This window comes from Paramisgurnus dabryanus, chromosome 18 (genome assembly GCF_030506205.2).
Source record: "Paramisgurnus dabryanus chromosome 18, PD_genome_1.1, whole genome shotgun sequence".
Lineage (NCBI taxonomy): Eukaryota > Metazoa > Chordata > Actinopteri > Cypriniformes > Cobitidae > Paramisgurnus > Paramisgurnus dabryanus.
This window is the reverse complement of record NC_133354.1, coordinates 5,405,687-5,421,660: the sequence shown is the minus strand read 5'-3', so window position 1 is coordinate 5,421,660 and position 15,974 is coordinate 5,405,687. Positions and strand designations below refer to the sequence as shown.

The window sequence follows — 15,974 nt, the reverse complement described above, 5'->3', positions numbered from 1 at the left end:
TTTTTTGTATGATTGTTTAAGCAATAAAAAAAAAATAAAAAAAAAAAACTTTCAGTGCCAAAACAATCTCAAACTACATTTGCTTGGATACAACAAAAATTAGACAAACTCATGTATGAACAGTAAACAAATGTAAACGACTATGAATGTTACAAAATAATGAGGTACGTACACTTTTACATATATTTACAAAGCAGTGTTTCAGGATTTCTGAGTTTCTAAATGTGTTTTATGATAATATCAAGTCATAAACCTATTTTTTAACATTTCCTACATTATAAATTGGACCTACAAATTAAAGCAGATGTGTTTTAGCACTGGGATGGTTTACCTCTTTTTGGTGGTTATTAATGGGTGCTTTTTATTACGCAGATCTGGCAACCCTGCACAGTTACATGGCGGCCCCCACCCGACACAGTCAAACAGACGCTGATCGCCTAGAACAGCACACAGTTAAGTCGTAACAGAACATCAGAAAGACCAATCTTCTGACTTACAATCAAGCCTTTCATGTCAGAGAAATTGGTAAGATGAAACGTGCTTCACTGTTTCTGTGTTTATTTACTGTGTGTGAGGTTTAATAAGCCGCTGGTATAACAGTGAATGAGCTGTCATTTTTGACGGACTGCATGAACAGCCGCTAACACTACATAATGATATAATAAAGGATTGTTTTGAACCATTACTTCAAATTGAATGTTAAGATTAGCTAAGCCCTACTCAAACGTGTAAAAGGGATTATTGCATATTATCCAGGCTAATGGTGAATGTGTTTTTTATTACTGCATTTTATATCAGGCTGGCTAACGATTAATCGTTTTGATGATATGTGTGTGTGTACTGTGTATAATAATAATGTATTTATATAAATACACACACATGCATTGTTATGCAGCCCTAAATGTATTATTTATTACCACATATACATTATATACATATATACAATATAAAATAATGTATTTAACTGTTAAAATTTTATCAATATTAACACATTTTATGATGTTTGAAATTGATATTTGAATACAGTGATAAATGGTTTGTTCTAGTATTCCTGTGCATTATTAACCACTGTAACGCAAGAGTGTCAAGCCATCAAATGCAGATCGTTTTACTTTTGCAACAAAGTGATACTGTCTTTTCATAATTTACAATGTTTAGAAATCACTGGTGTTGGGCAACTGTACCAAAGTTCACAGCGTCAAGGGTTCACGTGTTGCTGAATATGATTAATGTCTAACCAATTGATATTTGTATGTTTTTCCAACGCAGGTCTGATTTACACGTGTGCAGGAGGACGAGAAGTGGACCATGTTTGTATTCGTTCCAGGGATGTGCTGACAGATTCTGCTGATCTCCTGGCGTCCCTGAATTTCGGAAACATTTAACGTGCACACAATCCACAGCCATGCAGACTGATCCCGTGCTGCTTGAATCCGCGGTTGTCTTTGCTATAGTGCTTTCCGTTCACGGGGCCGTGTGGAATCAGCTGTCCTGGTGTTGCATCGCATTGGCCGTCCAGGCTTTCTATGTTCAGCACAAATGGGATCGCCTTATTCGGGCCGGTGCCGCCGTGTTTCAGTTTCGCCCCGCAGCCAACAGCGGAGTCCTACCGGCCAGCATGGTGCTGCCACTCTTGGGTATCGCTCTGAGGGGACGTTGCGTTGCAGTGGGTAACGTCTACTTTGAACGTTTTGCCTTGGTGATAACAGTCACGGGTATGATGTTGGCACTGTTCCTGTCTCTCATAGCACTGGGTATCACGCGCCCCGTGCCCACAAACACCTGCGTTATAGCTGGCATCGCAAGCAGCGCTATCCTGTATACCGTGAAGCAAACGCTGACCGTCTCGGAGGTGATTGAGGTCTTGGAGGTCTTGTTGATCTTTGTGTATCTGAGTTTAATCCTGTTGTACCTCCTTCCACGCTGTTTCACGCCCGGTGAGGCTCTTCTCATCCTAGGCGGCATTAGTTTCATTATTAACCAGCTCATTAAACGCTCTCTGGTGTCTGGTGGGAACGCAAACGCAGACCCACTTCCATTTTTCCTCCCGGTCGCTGTGTTGGGCTTCGTGCTGTTGGGAATCTTCTTCACCGTGCTGTTCATGTTCATGGAATCAGAAACGTGGGCGGCCTCTTTGTTTTTCCACATGATGACCGCTGTTTTGGGGTTGGGATTGTTGGTGCCTTGGCTTTCCATGCTTACGCAGCATCACCCAGTGACCTGGTTGCTAGAGTTCATCACCCAGAGCAACACCCGACTCTGGCTTATTGGATTTTGGGTGGCGTTGGTGCTTTTGGCTGCTGCGGTGGTAATGCATCAAAACAGTCATCGCTCGGGCAGTAGTAAGAAACACCAGGCGTCTACCACGGTACGGAAATATTTCCATCTCCTTACCGTGTTGACCTTCGCCCCTGGATTGGCACTGGATCGCCCCCTGCTCCATCTGGCCGCCGTCGGGTGTCTCTCCGCATTCCTGTTCTTGGAGTTCGTCCGATATTTCCGTATTCGACCGCTTGGGTCTCCGCTAAGGCGCCTGCTCACCTTGTTCTTGGATGAAAGAGACTCTGGACCCCTCATTCTCACCCACATCTACCTGCTGTTGGGTGTCGCTCTACCTATCTGGCTCTTACCTGGGCCTTGCATCCCCAAAGGAGGATTAGGGGGTGCCGGTGGTCTGGTACCCTATGCAGGGGTGTTGGCCGTGGGGGTCGGGGACACCGTTGCGTCCGTCTTTGGTAGCACAGTCGGTGAGATCCGCTGGCCTGGCACCAAGAAGACTTTTGAGGGCACAGCGAGCTCAGTGTTTGCTCAGATCATTGCTGTGGTCATCTTCCTCATCGCTGACAGTAGCATAAACCTGAACGCCAGTTATTCATGGGTAGTGGGATCCATCACCATGGTTGCCATGTTGGAAGCATACACATCACAGATCGACAACCTACTCCTTCCTCTGTACCTCTACATCCTTCTGCTGTTATGAAGTCTGAGCTACACTAAAGTATTTAAACACTCACATTATGCCAATGCACAGATATTAAAAGCATTACATTAAATAACACGATATGATGCAGTATAGCCCTGGTCAAAAAACCTAGTACTGTCCTAACAGGGAATTATTTAAGTATTGACAGCAAAATGCAATAAAACAGATGTTAATTGAGTGTGGTTTAGACCCAAGTAAACAGAAATGCTCTGAAATGTATTTGTAAACACTATAATTTTTGACGTATTGAACCACTGTCCAAACACAAAATGGCACAACAGTTCAAAATTTTGTACATCCCGGTGTTTGAAAACATGCATAATTGTTCAGCATGACACACTGCAACTTTAAATATTTTTCATTTTTATTCTGTATTTTGGGTTTACATGTGAATTTAATTATATTGGTTGTGTATTAAAATGAACTTGTTTGTGACTGTTTGTTTGTCTAGTAAACTCTGATATCTTGAGACGCTGTAAAATTGAATTTACTTAAATCATCCGGCTGTCACTTATAACAGGGATTGAGTTGCATATTAAAAATCAAACACACCCCTTTATAGCCCTTTAAGAAGGTTTGCATTTGCTGATGAACACTTATACAGATTTCATTTATGCAAATAAGGGCATAGTTTCGTATTTAGACACTTTAATCGGATAACTCTTACAAGGGCTCGTTCAGGTCCCATTTCACTCCAACGACAATAGTAAAATGTATATTTGCATAAAGATGAATGCTTTCATTATGATATTATTATTTTTAAAACGGTTAAGACATTTCCATCACAAATCACAGTTTACTGTATTTTATTTTTGACTTTATTTGTAGTTTTTATTATTTTTTTTTAGAAGTAATTCATATGAGATGTTTGTTATTATTATGTTATATTACAATCATTTCCCTGTAATATTTCTGAAAATATATGTTTTTTAAAATATCACATCATAGATATGAATCATTATAGCAGATTAACCAATGAACTACACTTTAAAAAAAAAATCATAAAAAATAAATTAATCTATAAAACATATTTTATTCTTAATTTTATTTTGTGCATGTATTTTGTGTTTGCACCACAAACAACACATTTTAAAGGTCTAATTTCTTAAAAAAAAATTATTTTGGAATGAAATATGACCTGAACATGTGCTTGTCAGATTTTTTTATTCACCCATTTAATCAAAATGTTTAATTTCTCCTTTCAGTCGAACCACATATGCATCGCTGAAGCCATTGAAGAACATAAACCCTAGAATAAAATACTCCTGAAATATTATTTTGATATATTTATTTTGTGTATAGGATATCTGTCTTTATAGTGCACTATGAAGAACTGGTAGCATAGCCTTAAAGTGTTTGTGTTTGAATAAAATGCTATCAGTGGTTTGTCTGCATGAACGTGTAATAGCTCCTCCTGAACACTAGGGGCATTACACATCAGTCTATCCTGTAAAGCAGCATGTATGCTAATCAGGTGCTGTTTTACCTCTTCAGTCTGTATTCTGTGCATCGGTTCAAACATTTGTACAAATAAATGATGTATGTTTAATCTTATTTATGCACTGTAAGACCGAACAGTTAAGGTTTGATAAAAAAAAAAGGTTGTAATAACTTAAAAATTGTAAAAAGTTCATTGGTCTTAAATATTTTGCATCATGTGTACAAAATTTTTATTTTAAGTTTACAGTGCTCAACCACTTTAACTTATTTTTGTCATAGAACTCAAAAGTTTAACGGTTAACCGCCTGACGTCACACGCACGTGCGTACGATGTACGTTCTTCGTCTTTACCCGGGAGAAAGTTCGCCATTTTGGTTTGTTGGCCTCGAATGCGTGCGTGGAGACAATGGCATTTATAGCAATAAATTAATATATTTTCTTCACGGAAATTCACAGTGGGGGTTTCTGTGAATTCTTTTAATGAGACACGCGTTTTAGCATGCAGCAGTTTTACGAAGATCATCGGACAAAGTTCTACTGTGTATTGACCACGTTGTCTGCTGTAATATCGATTTTGGTTTTGGCCGCGTTGATCTGGTAAGTAATCTGTTTTAACACTATATTTTAATGTCGTGTTATTATCTTCATGCATAAAATATACTTGGTATCTGTTGATACAGTTTATGCATTTACCTATGTGATGTGATTATGTGATGTGCGTGTCAAATTAGGAAGCTGGTAACGTTAATTAGTGCATTTTGGGGCATTACATTATGTTTAGGAGGGCATATTTTAATGAAATTTACAACTTTTTGTACGTTTTATAAGGGGGCGTTTATAAAATGCAACGTAATCCTTGTTTAACATAATCACAGTTGATTTGCGTTTTGTGCCCGGTTTATACATGTCTTAAAGTTTTAAATCACCTTTTCCCAAATCAAGGCCATAAAATGTCTATAATCCATATGGTCATCATGGCATTAAATTGCGCAAGACATTTTAATTTCTTGCGTTTCATTATAAATGAAGAGAAGCCGAGTTCCCACGGTTTAGAATAGATTGCTAAACACTTAATGAACAATGTGCAGTAGATGGCAGTGTATGCTACTTCATCTGTCATGCCTTTGCAGACTTGCAGAGCTTGAGGAGAGCGTATTTTTTCGGTGCCTATATTAATGCCGAAACGATCGCTGAACCGCACGCGTCACCCTCGCGTAACGTTACCAGGAGTGGCGTTGGAGCAGCAGTCCTGCGATCGTCCAGCTCTATTTTTGCTGCTCACGCCCAATTAAAGTGACAACGCATTGTTTATGGTTTAAATGCTCACGAAAAAGTGTTATTTTACCATTAAATCATGAATGGTGGCAAGTGTGTTTTAAGCCGTCACAATGACTTTCACCAGTTAAAAAAAGCATAAAATATTTAAAAACACACTGTTGCCAGAAGAATGCGCTGTTATTCACTATCTACCCAGCACTAAATACATTTCCATCTTTCTTAACAACCTTCAGAGAAACCGATACATTTATAAATCTAAATCTGCTTATTGGCTACTGATGAAGAGGAACAATTGCACAATGCTGTCACTGAGTGAACCCATTTATTTTATTGCAAAACTTCAGAGAAATAGATATGATAATGTGCCATGGGGTGCCATACTCTGACCAGAACAACACAGAAACAATGTGGATTAAACAAAGCGGTTATATAAACTACATTTGATAGTCACAAAGAGGTTTTTCCTCATAAAATTATGTTAAACAATGTAATGTGAACTTGATATTGTTGTACTGGTGATGCTTTGAGTTAACAAAATCATCATCTGTAGAACAACTTGGCAAACATTCGCAAATGCTCCCTTTCTAAGTGACTTAAGTGCCACTGTTAAAATAAACATTAAAACATTTATGTACTATTAAACTTGTAGCCTTGTTTTTTTTCCTGATTTTGTTACTTTTACTTTTAATGTACCACTAGGATAAATACGTATACTGTTTTATTTTGCCAATGTCCATAAAGACATGCTTGTGTTATTAAGATGAGACATTTATTTGGTTATTCACCTTTTACATTTAATAAACAGACCATACACTGGCATTGTTTATGTGAACATTGCAACCTAACTAACTTTTAAATCTTTCTTTTTTAGGTTAAAGCTGAAACAGCTAGCAAACAAACAGAGTTCTCAGTGTGGTATGTAGAAAAACTATTTACAATAATGGACACATTTCTGTGATTAAAATGTGAATAAAGACAGTGTACTTGGAACATCCAGTTAAGCACAAATCTAATGGCTTGGAGGTGCAAACTTTGTTCTGCTGCCTTTGATAAAAGGGCACAGACACTTGAACACTATCGTTTACGTCATAGCAGTGTCTCCTCAGTCAGTCAATTACCCTGTCTCCATGATGACTGTGTCAGCACATTTCAATCTGTAAATGCATTAAAAATACACATATCACGAATACACACCCAGACGAAGCATAGTGTAAATCCAGTGGAAAGTGTTTCGTTCGTCTGTCCTAAATGTGGTTTCAAGCAGCCATTTAATTATAAAACTATGCTCGGTCATTTAAGGGCACATTTGAAAAACCATGAGATGTTGGATTGTCCATTTAAAAATTGTCACTATCGCAGTAATGTGTATTCCTCTTTCAATGCCCACAGAAGTAGGGATCATCCAGATGCTGATGCTCATTTCTTAGATTTTAAGAATGATATTATCTTAACAGAAACTGAAAACCCCACAATGCTGGGTCAAGTTGAAGCAGCGGACTCCCCTGAGAATCCTCCTGAGCTTGAAAGTCCTGACTATAGTTCTGATCAGTCTAGTTATGACACTGGTGAATTGCAAGCTCAACTGAAAAGCAACTTGTCGTCTTTGTTCTTGAAAATGCAGTGTGTTCTTCACGTTTCAGAGACCGCTATACAAGACATAATTGACAATTTGGTGCAGATATTCTTACTGTCCAAACCTCTTGTGAGAGACTCCATTATGATGGTTCTTCAAGAGCATGAACAGTCAATCAGTGATGTCCTCATTAATGAATTAGTGGAAGCTGTCATGAAAAGTAATGTTTTAGTCAGTGCCACTGAGGAAGGTGCAGAGCTGTCCACTGCTAAGAGAAGGAAAACATTTGTGAGAAGCCACTACCCCCTTGTATTGCCAGTCCAATATACTGTAGGTTTGAATGAATCTACAGTGGTATATGTCCCAGTACTACAAATGCTTCAAGCTATGTTTAAAAATACTGATGTTCTTCAAAAAATTCAAGAAACCAACCCGTCACCACCAGGAATGTACATGTCTCATGAAGATGGAACATATTTCCAAGAAAACCAGTTACTTTCAGAAGCTGGAGAGCTGAAATTTTCACTTATTTTGTATGTGGATGACCTTGAAATAGCAAATCCTTTGGGCACATCCAGAAAAATTCACAAGCTTTGTGCAGTATATTGGTTGCTTGCAAACCTACCCAGTAAGTATAGGTCCAGCCTACATGTCATACAGTTAGCACTGCTATGCAAAGTATCTGACGTGCAAAGGTGTGGTTATGAAAGTATTCTGTCACCTTTGTTGAAAGACTTGCAAACTCTTGAACAGGATGGTATTTTCATTGAAACTCTTGGTCGGTGTGTTCGGGGCACCGTGTTGTGTGTTGCAGCTGATAACTTGGCTGCTCATGGTCTTGCAGGCTTTGTGCAGTCTTTCCGAGGACAATATGTCTGCAGATTCTGTTGTTGTTCTACAGACCAAATACAGATCAGCGAAGTTTCAGAAGGAGAGTTCAGCATGAGAACGAAAGAAACCCATGACCTTCATGTCCAAAATGTTGTGCAGGGAGAAAATGAAGCTCATTTCGGTGTTGTGGATGAGTGTCCTCTTAGCAAGGCCCTGCAGCATTTTCATACCGTTACAGGTTTCCCACCCGATATACTGCACGATTTGTTTGAGGGTGTTGTGCCTGTTGAGTTAGCCTTGTGTATCCGTGAAATGATTCGACTGAAGTATTTCACACTTGAATATCTAAACACAAAAATTCGCACATTTCCCTATCAGCATTTTGATAAGGTTGATAAGCCACAGCCAATCCCAAAGAATTTTGTTTCCAAACTAAGTATTGGAGGGAATGGACATGAAAATTGCACTTTGCTAAGATTATTACCCTTGATGATAGGAAGTAAGGTTCCAGAAGGCGATGAGACATGGGCCATAATAATGGACCTTAAAGAAATTGTCCAGCTTGTGTTATCTCCTTCTTTCACAGAGGAATCCATCCAGTACATGCAATCCAAAATAACTGATCACAGACAGGCTCTTAAAGCGGTGTTTCCAGACTTTAAGCTCAGACCAAAACACCATTTCATTGAACATTATCCCAAACTGACCAAGTGTTTTGGGCCTCTGGTTCATCTATGGACCATGAGGTTCGAAGGGAAACATCGTTTTTTCAAAAGGGTGATTCATGACACACAAAATTTCAAAAATGTCCTGAAGACTCTTGCTAATAGGCATCAGTTAATGATGGCTTTTCATCTCAATGCACCATCTTTTTTCAAACCCCAAGTACAAGCCACCAGTGTTACTTCTGTGCAGGTTGCTACTCTGCCTCAAGTAGCAAAAGACTTCATAAAAAGCAAGACAGACAGTCAAAATATATACAACACATCAGTTGTCTCTGTGCATGGCACAGATTATGCTAATGGAATGTTTGTTTCTGTTGGACAGGCAGGAGGACTTCCTAATTTTTGCAGGATTGAACGTATACTACTTGTAAATAATTCTGTTTCCTTTCTGTGCAGAAGCTACGAGTGCTGGTACATTGAGCATTTAAGATCATTTAAGCTGACATCATTGGACAACTTCTCTGTGCATGAGCTATCAGACCTAAATGACACAGTAAGTCTCCCTGCATACAACATTGATGGACATTTGGTATTAACACAGAAAAGGTTCATTTTGATGAAACATCTGGATGATTAAAATGCATTTATAAATGTGGACCTGCACAGTCTTTTGAACATTGACACAAGCTGCTTTTTTACAATAGGAATGGAACCTCAGAACTTTTTCCTACATGTCCATACATCCACAGACATTGTGAGGAAGATGACTTTATCTTCACGTCCAGCATCTGTGGAAGACCTAAAAAGAAATATAAAAGAGAAATTTAATCTCAACTTTGACTTTATCCTATCATACCAAGATCCAGACTTTGATGGGCAGCTATGTTCCCTTTTAGACATTGAGGAACTTCCACAGAAGGCTGTCCTTAAAGTGGTGCGATCTGAGAGTGTTGCAAGTTCATCAGATGACACTGTTATATTGCCACATGAAGTGATTCCAGAGAGGACTGAGAAATGGCCTGATGTTTTTACAGTGCCCACTTTTTCCTTTGAAGTAGAACTTGTACTTGCTGATGGAAATGCTGCATATGAGACAACAAGAAAGACTTGTAGGTTAACTAGAGGACAAAAGCACAACATTCTTGAGACCCTGGCAGCCAAAATGCATAGTTTCAAAGCATACCCTAAGGATAAGGAAGTTTCTATGGTTGCAGAAGCCCTTGTCAACAAGCATCCCTGTCTACGAGAGCCTGGCTCTCAGACAGGTTGGTATGGGTGGAAAAACAGTTTAAAATTTAAGATGGGGAGCTACCGCACTAAGTTGAGTCGTGCTGGATCTCATGAAGTTGCTGTGAATTCCGGAAAGAGGAGTAAAAACAACCCACAAAGAGATGCCCCTCACACAAACATCAAAAGACCAAAAAGGGCAGAGATAAATTTCCTTCCAAATTTTCCAAGAGGTGAAGATGCTGCAAGCCTCGAACAACTAAGACTGAGAATTGTAGATGAAGCTAAGATGAGTGACACAAATCTTGTATTGATCACAAAGTTAATGGACACCACCTTTGCTTTGCGGCGCAAAGAGATCATCTGTAATGAGCTACCAGTTCATGGAATCCTGGAACGATGGGCCGCTCTTAAAATAGAATCACAGGTAAAATTATTTTCCTTAACTATTTGAGAAGATCTTGACGATTGAGCCATATATACCCTGTATTATATGTACTTTTTTACAGATCTGTGCTGAGTTTCATAGAGTGACAAATGTCAACCTAAAGAATCGTTTCTTTGCTCAACTGGACCAACATGCCCCCCGTCTTCAGAGCCTGTTTCGGAGAAAAGCTTCTCGGACAGGAAAAATGTCTGAAGTCCTGGATCAGCTCTTCAGGACTTATGACCTCCAGGTCAGTTGGTTACAATTCTTGATGTCTGCTGTAGGGATGCACCGATACCACTTTTTTCATATCTGATTCCGATACCAGAATTCTGCGTACCTCCCGATCCGGTACTACTGTAATTTTCTTGAACAATTTAAAATTGCATGCACACACACAAAATATGAAATGTGTAGCTTTCTGCTACATCTAGTATAATTGTAAAGGTAAAACCAATAATTTAAAATTATTTACAAGTTACAACAACATTAGTTATTATTAATCATGGCAGTGTTTCGGAAAACATATAATAGATACGTTTGATCAAATAATTATGCAAAAATAAAAAATTTTTAATTGCGCAAAACTGTCACAGTTAAAAAGCTTTAGTGTGCAGATAGTTATTTAGGGAATCATGCCCTTGACCGGACCTTTTCTGCACATTCCGGGTGCAGAATTTATGCACCTAAATCATCCTGTACTTGAAGCATCCTCTCATGGGAATCCTCGTTCTGCAATGGAAAGTTCATAACTGTTAAAACACAAAGAGATTAGATGCATCATGTGCTCAGCACATAGTGAAATGCATACATCCATGGCTTACTGAGAGTTTATAAAATCAAATCTTTAAAATCTTTAAAAAATTCATCCGTCCGCTTCACCAGTGGATTAACTCAGTTGCGAGTACAGTGTTTCTGTGATCTTAAATATCTTTAAATGTGTGTTTGTTCCTACACATTAAGTTATCCAGTGTATAGACGGTTTCAGCAGTAACAACACAAACAAGCGGCTTTCGTGGTCAACACGTAATTTCCGGTGAACTCCGCGAAGAATAAATAACAACAAAGTCCTTTTAAAGTAGTTTATTGTAGAGGCCGACCGATTTATCGTTTCGCCAATTTTATCAGCCGATATGAGCATGTCGCAGATTTATCTGTATCGGCGTATAAGCCGCAGATATGAAGCCGATAACATAAAATGCTTTTGAAAGATGTAAGTACTTGTTTGTCCAGCGGAGTGCGCCATACTGGTTGCTAATGGCGACTCAGATCACTCACTGTAGTGACACCAGCCAATCCCCCACCCCCTTCACTTCAGTCAGTCTCTCAGTTCAGGTGGCGGCAGTCACGTGGTTTCTTCACAACATTTTCACCTGGTATTAAGACGCGCTTTGGTCGATTGGATTATAAGTGGGCGAGAGAGACACATTCCTGTTTACATTTGGTGTTTTTATTCCGTCTCTTTTGTCCACTTGCGAGTTGTTTAAAACGCAAGCGGAAGAAATGACGCGAGGCGGAGAAAGGACGCGCTTAAACTGAGTACAGCTGCTTGTGTTGTTACTGAACATGCTCATTTCAAAGCAATTGATTAAATAAGCTGGCGCAACTTTACACCCTCGCTAAATAAAAGGGGCGGAGAGCAGACGCTTTAGTTTTATAAAAGTTTAAAGTCCCAGCAGAACACTGTGTGTTCGTGTTATAAAAACGTTGTGCAGTACATTAAACATGAGCCTACATCAGTATGTTGTCAGTAAGTCAAGCATTGTCGTCTTAACGGTAAGTTTCTAATTAATTTGTGAAGTACATACCTTACTCTAAAGCTAATAAACAATGACTTTATAAGTTTCCATTTTTTAAAATAAGCCTAATATAACAGTATTCTCGTCAAAACTGACAATGAGTTAAGTTATATGTATTTTGTTTTGTTTGTGTTTTAAAGTTATTTATAATAAGTCAAGTTTACTGTTTTGTGCACTTAATCAGAATCATTTTTGATAATAAAGTTTATTGTTAACTTGTAAAACACACCTGCCTATATTACATATCTTTGTCACGTCATTTTAAGTGTTTGGTCACCACAATTGTGAGTGATCATTACAAAAAAATATTTATATATATTCTGTTAATGTATATAGTGTATTCTATGTACAATACTGTAGTATAATATACTTTAGTATATGTGTACTGTACTATAAGTAAGGAATAATTGACGACGGGCCATTGAATTATAAGAAAATAATGCACACCAAGGTGGTAATGCGGCACGACGCGTAGCGGAGTGCCATTACACCGCAGGTGTGCATTATTTTCAAATAATTCAAAGGACCAGAGTGAATTATTCCTCTTATACCAAGGTTACCACAAACATTGCTCTTGTGCCTATTTTTAAGACATTTGAAAAGTTAGGTGTGCGGTTTACAGAACAATAATCAAGACCCATAGAACATTTCTCAGCCAATCAGAATGCAGCATTCAACAGACCCGTGGTATAATATTCATATAAAGAATATCGGCCGATATATCGTTATCAGTCTTTTCTTACTCCGTAATATCTGTATCGGCAAAAAAAAAATGCATATCGGTGGGGCTGTAGTTTATTTATATAACAAGCAAATTAAACAACACGTAGATTACATAGGAACGCAAAACATTTGTTATTTTCGACGAGGTATTTGTTTAACAATTCAGTTTCGGCTAGTAGTCAGACCATTAAACAAACAGAAACCGGAAGTACAGTTCGGACCAGACACTTATCGCATCCCTGCATGTGCGCCGCTGATAAAACGGTTTATTAAGAAGACTTTAAATATAGTGTATTAAAACGTTTAAAGTGCTTTTACTTTGTCCTTTTATACTGATCCAGAATATCAGATCGGTGCATCCCTAGTCTGTTAAAGGTGCAACAGTGGAATTTGAATTATATTTGGTTACACTGTTATGGTTGGTTGGCAAGTAGTGTTGTGAGGCTATAATGATTCTTTTCACACTTAAAGGATCAATGTGATGTCCATGTTAGACGTGCGGTTATACTCCGGGCTCTCCCTGCATATGTGCATGAGAGTGATGCCAGCTTTCTCAAGACGTGGGATGTAAGTGAGCATATTAAGAATTTGTTACGTGGCACTTACTGTAATCAGACAACACAACTGGAACAAATTTCTAATGAGTAATTGGTAACACTAAACAATGGTACCAATTAGTTAACATGAACTAACAATGAACGATACTTCTACAGCATTTATTAATGTGAGTTCATGTTTATTTTGGCATGTAATAATACATTTATCAAATTTGGTGTTTTAACTGTTAACATTAATTAATGTACCATAAACTAACATGAGCAACTATATTGAAATTAACTAAAATTTACAAGAATACATGCTGAAAAGCTATATTGACAATTTTTCACATGTTCGTTTATGCATTTACTTATGTTTACTTATACAACCTTATTGTAAAGTGTTATTGAGTAATTGTTAAATTAAGAATAAAATTAAGTAGTTTGCACAAATATTTGACCTTGTCTGAAATTCAGGCTAAATTATTAATGTAATTGAGACTAAAATGTTAGAATTCTGCAATAATTTACACAATACTGTCACATCTGAAAAAAACTATGATCTGATTGTAATTAATGGATCTGTGCATTGTTTTTTTTTTTTTTTGGACTGTCCTGGTATTTCACTGCATTTTTTGCAGTTAGCTTTAAGAAAATTTTAAGTAATAGGGAACTGTTTCTCTTTTGTCTTTAGGTGTTGCAGTCTGACGAACCAGACATTGATGATGTACCACTTGGGCTCCTCTTAATCAATGAAAATTCAGCAGATGCCAGTTTTTTCTGCCCAAAGAGGATTGGAGTTGTGCTTGAGGGGAACATTGTTATTGAGTCCTCCACACCCGCTGATGCATTTATCATTGTCTTTGCACTTACATACACCCTGCACCTTAACTATCCAAAAGAGTTGTTGAATACTTTTGACTTCATTCAAAAAGTCCTGATGGGTCTTGAGGATGGGAAGTTGAGACCCAGAGTTTTGAGTCTGAAAAATGACTTGTTGGCAGTAGAGTAAGTACATGTTTGTTTGTTTTTTTGGTGAAACACATGTAACAGATACATGTAAAGGTATTGTTCCTGAATCTTGAATGTGTTGGAGTTAATAAAAGTTGAATGATGTGTATTTTTACACATTATTATACTTGTGGAATATGTTTATGGATATAATACATATGTAGTTGACAAAAACTCTAATGTGTCCTATGGTGTGACCACAAAAACTTTTTTGTTGTTGAAGATTTATCTCTTATGCAATTTGTGTTTCTCAACAGTTTCTTAACATGTGAGTTTTTCTCATGTGATTTGTAATTACTGTTTTTTTCAAACCTTTTCTAAATCTCACACCATAGGAAATTCTCATATATAATAAACACAGGTACTGTAGTTCACAAGTATTGTTGAATTTTATGTTTCAGTGAAAATGTGTGCTTGCATTAGGCATAGGCATTACCCTATCTTTGTTTAAAAAATGAATGATGTAAAGTTGAGGGATGAAATGTTTGCAAGGGAGACTGAAGATTGATTGCAGATTATTGTGAGAGACATATGTTTAAAATAATTGTTTGTAATGTGGATGTGTTAGGGTTAAATGCAAGTTTAATCATTGCATGCTTGTGGTATACAATTGCACATCGCCATACTGTTGCCTTTTTTTCTTTTTGTACTTTTTCTTACAGAATGTACATACTTGTAGTTGTAATGTTAAAGGACTAAATGTTCACATAGGAGACTTGCACATTGATGTGTCATTGATTTGAGATTTTATATCTACATTACACACATTTCTGCTTTATTTTGTGTATATCCACATGTACACACACTTGTGGAATAACACTTAGTATAATAATATATGTGTGTATTACACTTTATGCATTTGCATTTTATGTGTTACTGATTTAAAAAATGTATGTTTCCTAAATTAGTTTAAGTGTGTCAAAGTTAAATATTTCAAATACTTAATATTTTAAATGACTTTGTTTAAAAATAGTAATCCTGATATATCCTGAACCCTGACAAGTTGCAATATGTAATGTTTACATTTGGGACATTCATGTGTCTAAGTATTCTACTTTGTTTAAAATTTGTAAAACCTCATGGATTGTTATATTTGGTTAATAAAAAAGTAACTTGCACTGAAGTCTCTGCAGTTATATTGGTCTTATATTGGTCTTATTCAAAATTAGTGTATTTACCTATTTAAATTAGGTAATTATAAGACAGTGTAAGGTTCTCTATTTAATGTAAAAAAAATAAGTTAACATAAGATAAAATATTTGAAAGTGAGAAAGCACATATTTAACTTTAAAGGTAATGAAAATGTTTAAGTTATCTGTACTCAATTTAAATATGTACTGTAAGCTTAAAAGACCTACTAAAAATAACTTAAAAAAACTGTGTTTATTCAACCCAAAATGTATGAGTTAATAATACTTAAAACTATATAGTAAATGGTACTTAAATTTATTTAGTAAGGTACGCTTAAAAATATTGCTTTA

General features: G+C 37.1%; 2 protein-coding genes across 3 annotated transcripts; both read left to right on the top strand.

The window, feature by feature from the left end:
* Window positions 1-336: 336 nt before the first annotated feature.
* dolk (dolichol kinase) lies at window positions 337-3,418 on the top strand. Its single transcript, XM_065243750.2, has 2 exons — window positions 337-525; window positions 1,270-3,418. Exon 2 carries the CDS (start codon window positions 1,406-1,408, stop codon window positions 2,978-2,980), a length of 1,575 nt encoding a protein of 524 aa, XP_065099822.1. The 5' UTR covers window positions 337-525; window positions 1,270-1,405; the 3' UTR covers window positions 2,981-3,418.
* Window positions 3,419-4,540: 1,122 nt separating this feature from the next.
* Window positions 4,541-15,758, top strand: LOC135721481 (uncharacterized). Of its 2 annotated transcripts, XM_073812556.1 has the most exons (7): window positions 4,541-5,020; window positions 6,573-6,616; window positions 9,227-9,323; window positions 9,475-10,424; window positions 10,507-10,674; window positions 13,418-13,513; window positions 14,177-15,758. In XM_073812556.1, exons 4-7 carry the CDS (start codon window positions 9,477-9,479, stop codon window positions 14,492-14,494), a joined length of 1,530 nt encoding a protein of 509 aa, XP_073668657.1. In that variant the 5' UTR covers window positions 4,541-5,020; window positions 6,573-6,616; window positions 9,227-9,323; window positions 9,475-9,476; the 3' UTR covers window positions 14,495-15,758. The 2 variants fall into 2 exon arrangements, with proteins under 2 accessions (XP_073668657.1, XP_065099819.1); XM_065243747.2 differs by lacking the exons at window positions 10,507-10,674; window positions 13,418-13,513; window positions 14,177-15,758 and having other exon boundaries at window positions 6,573-9,323; window positions 9,475-9,660.
* The last annotated feature ends 216 nt before the right edge of the window (window positions 15,759-15,974 follow it).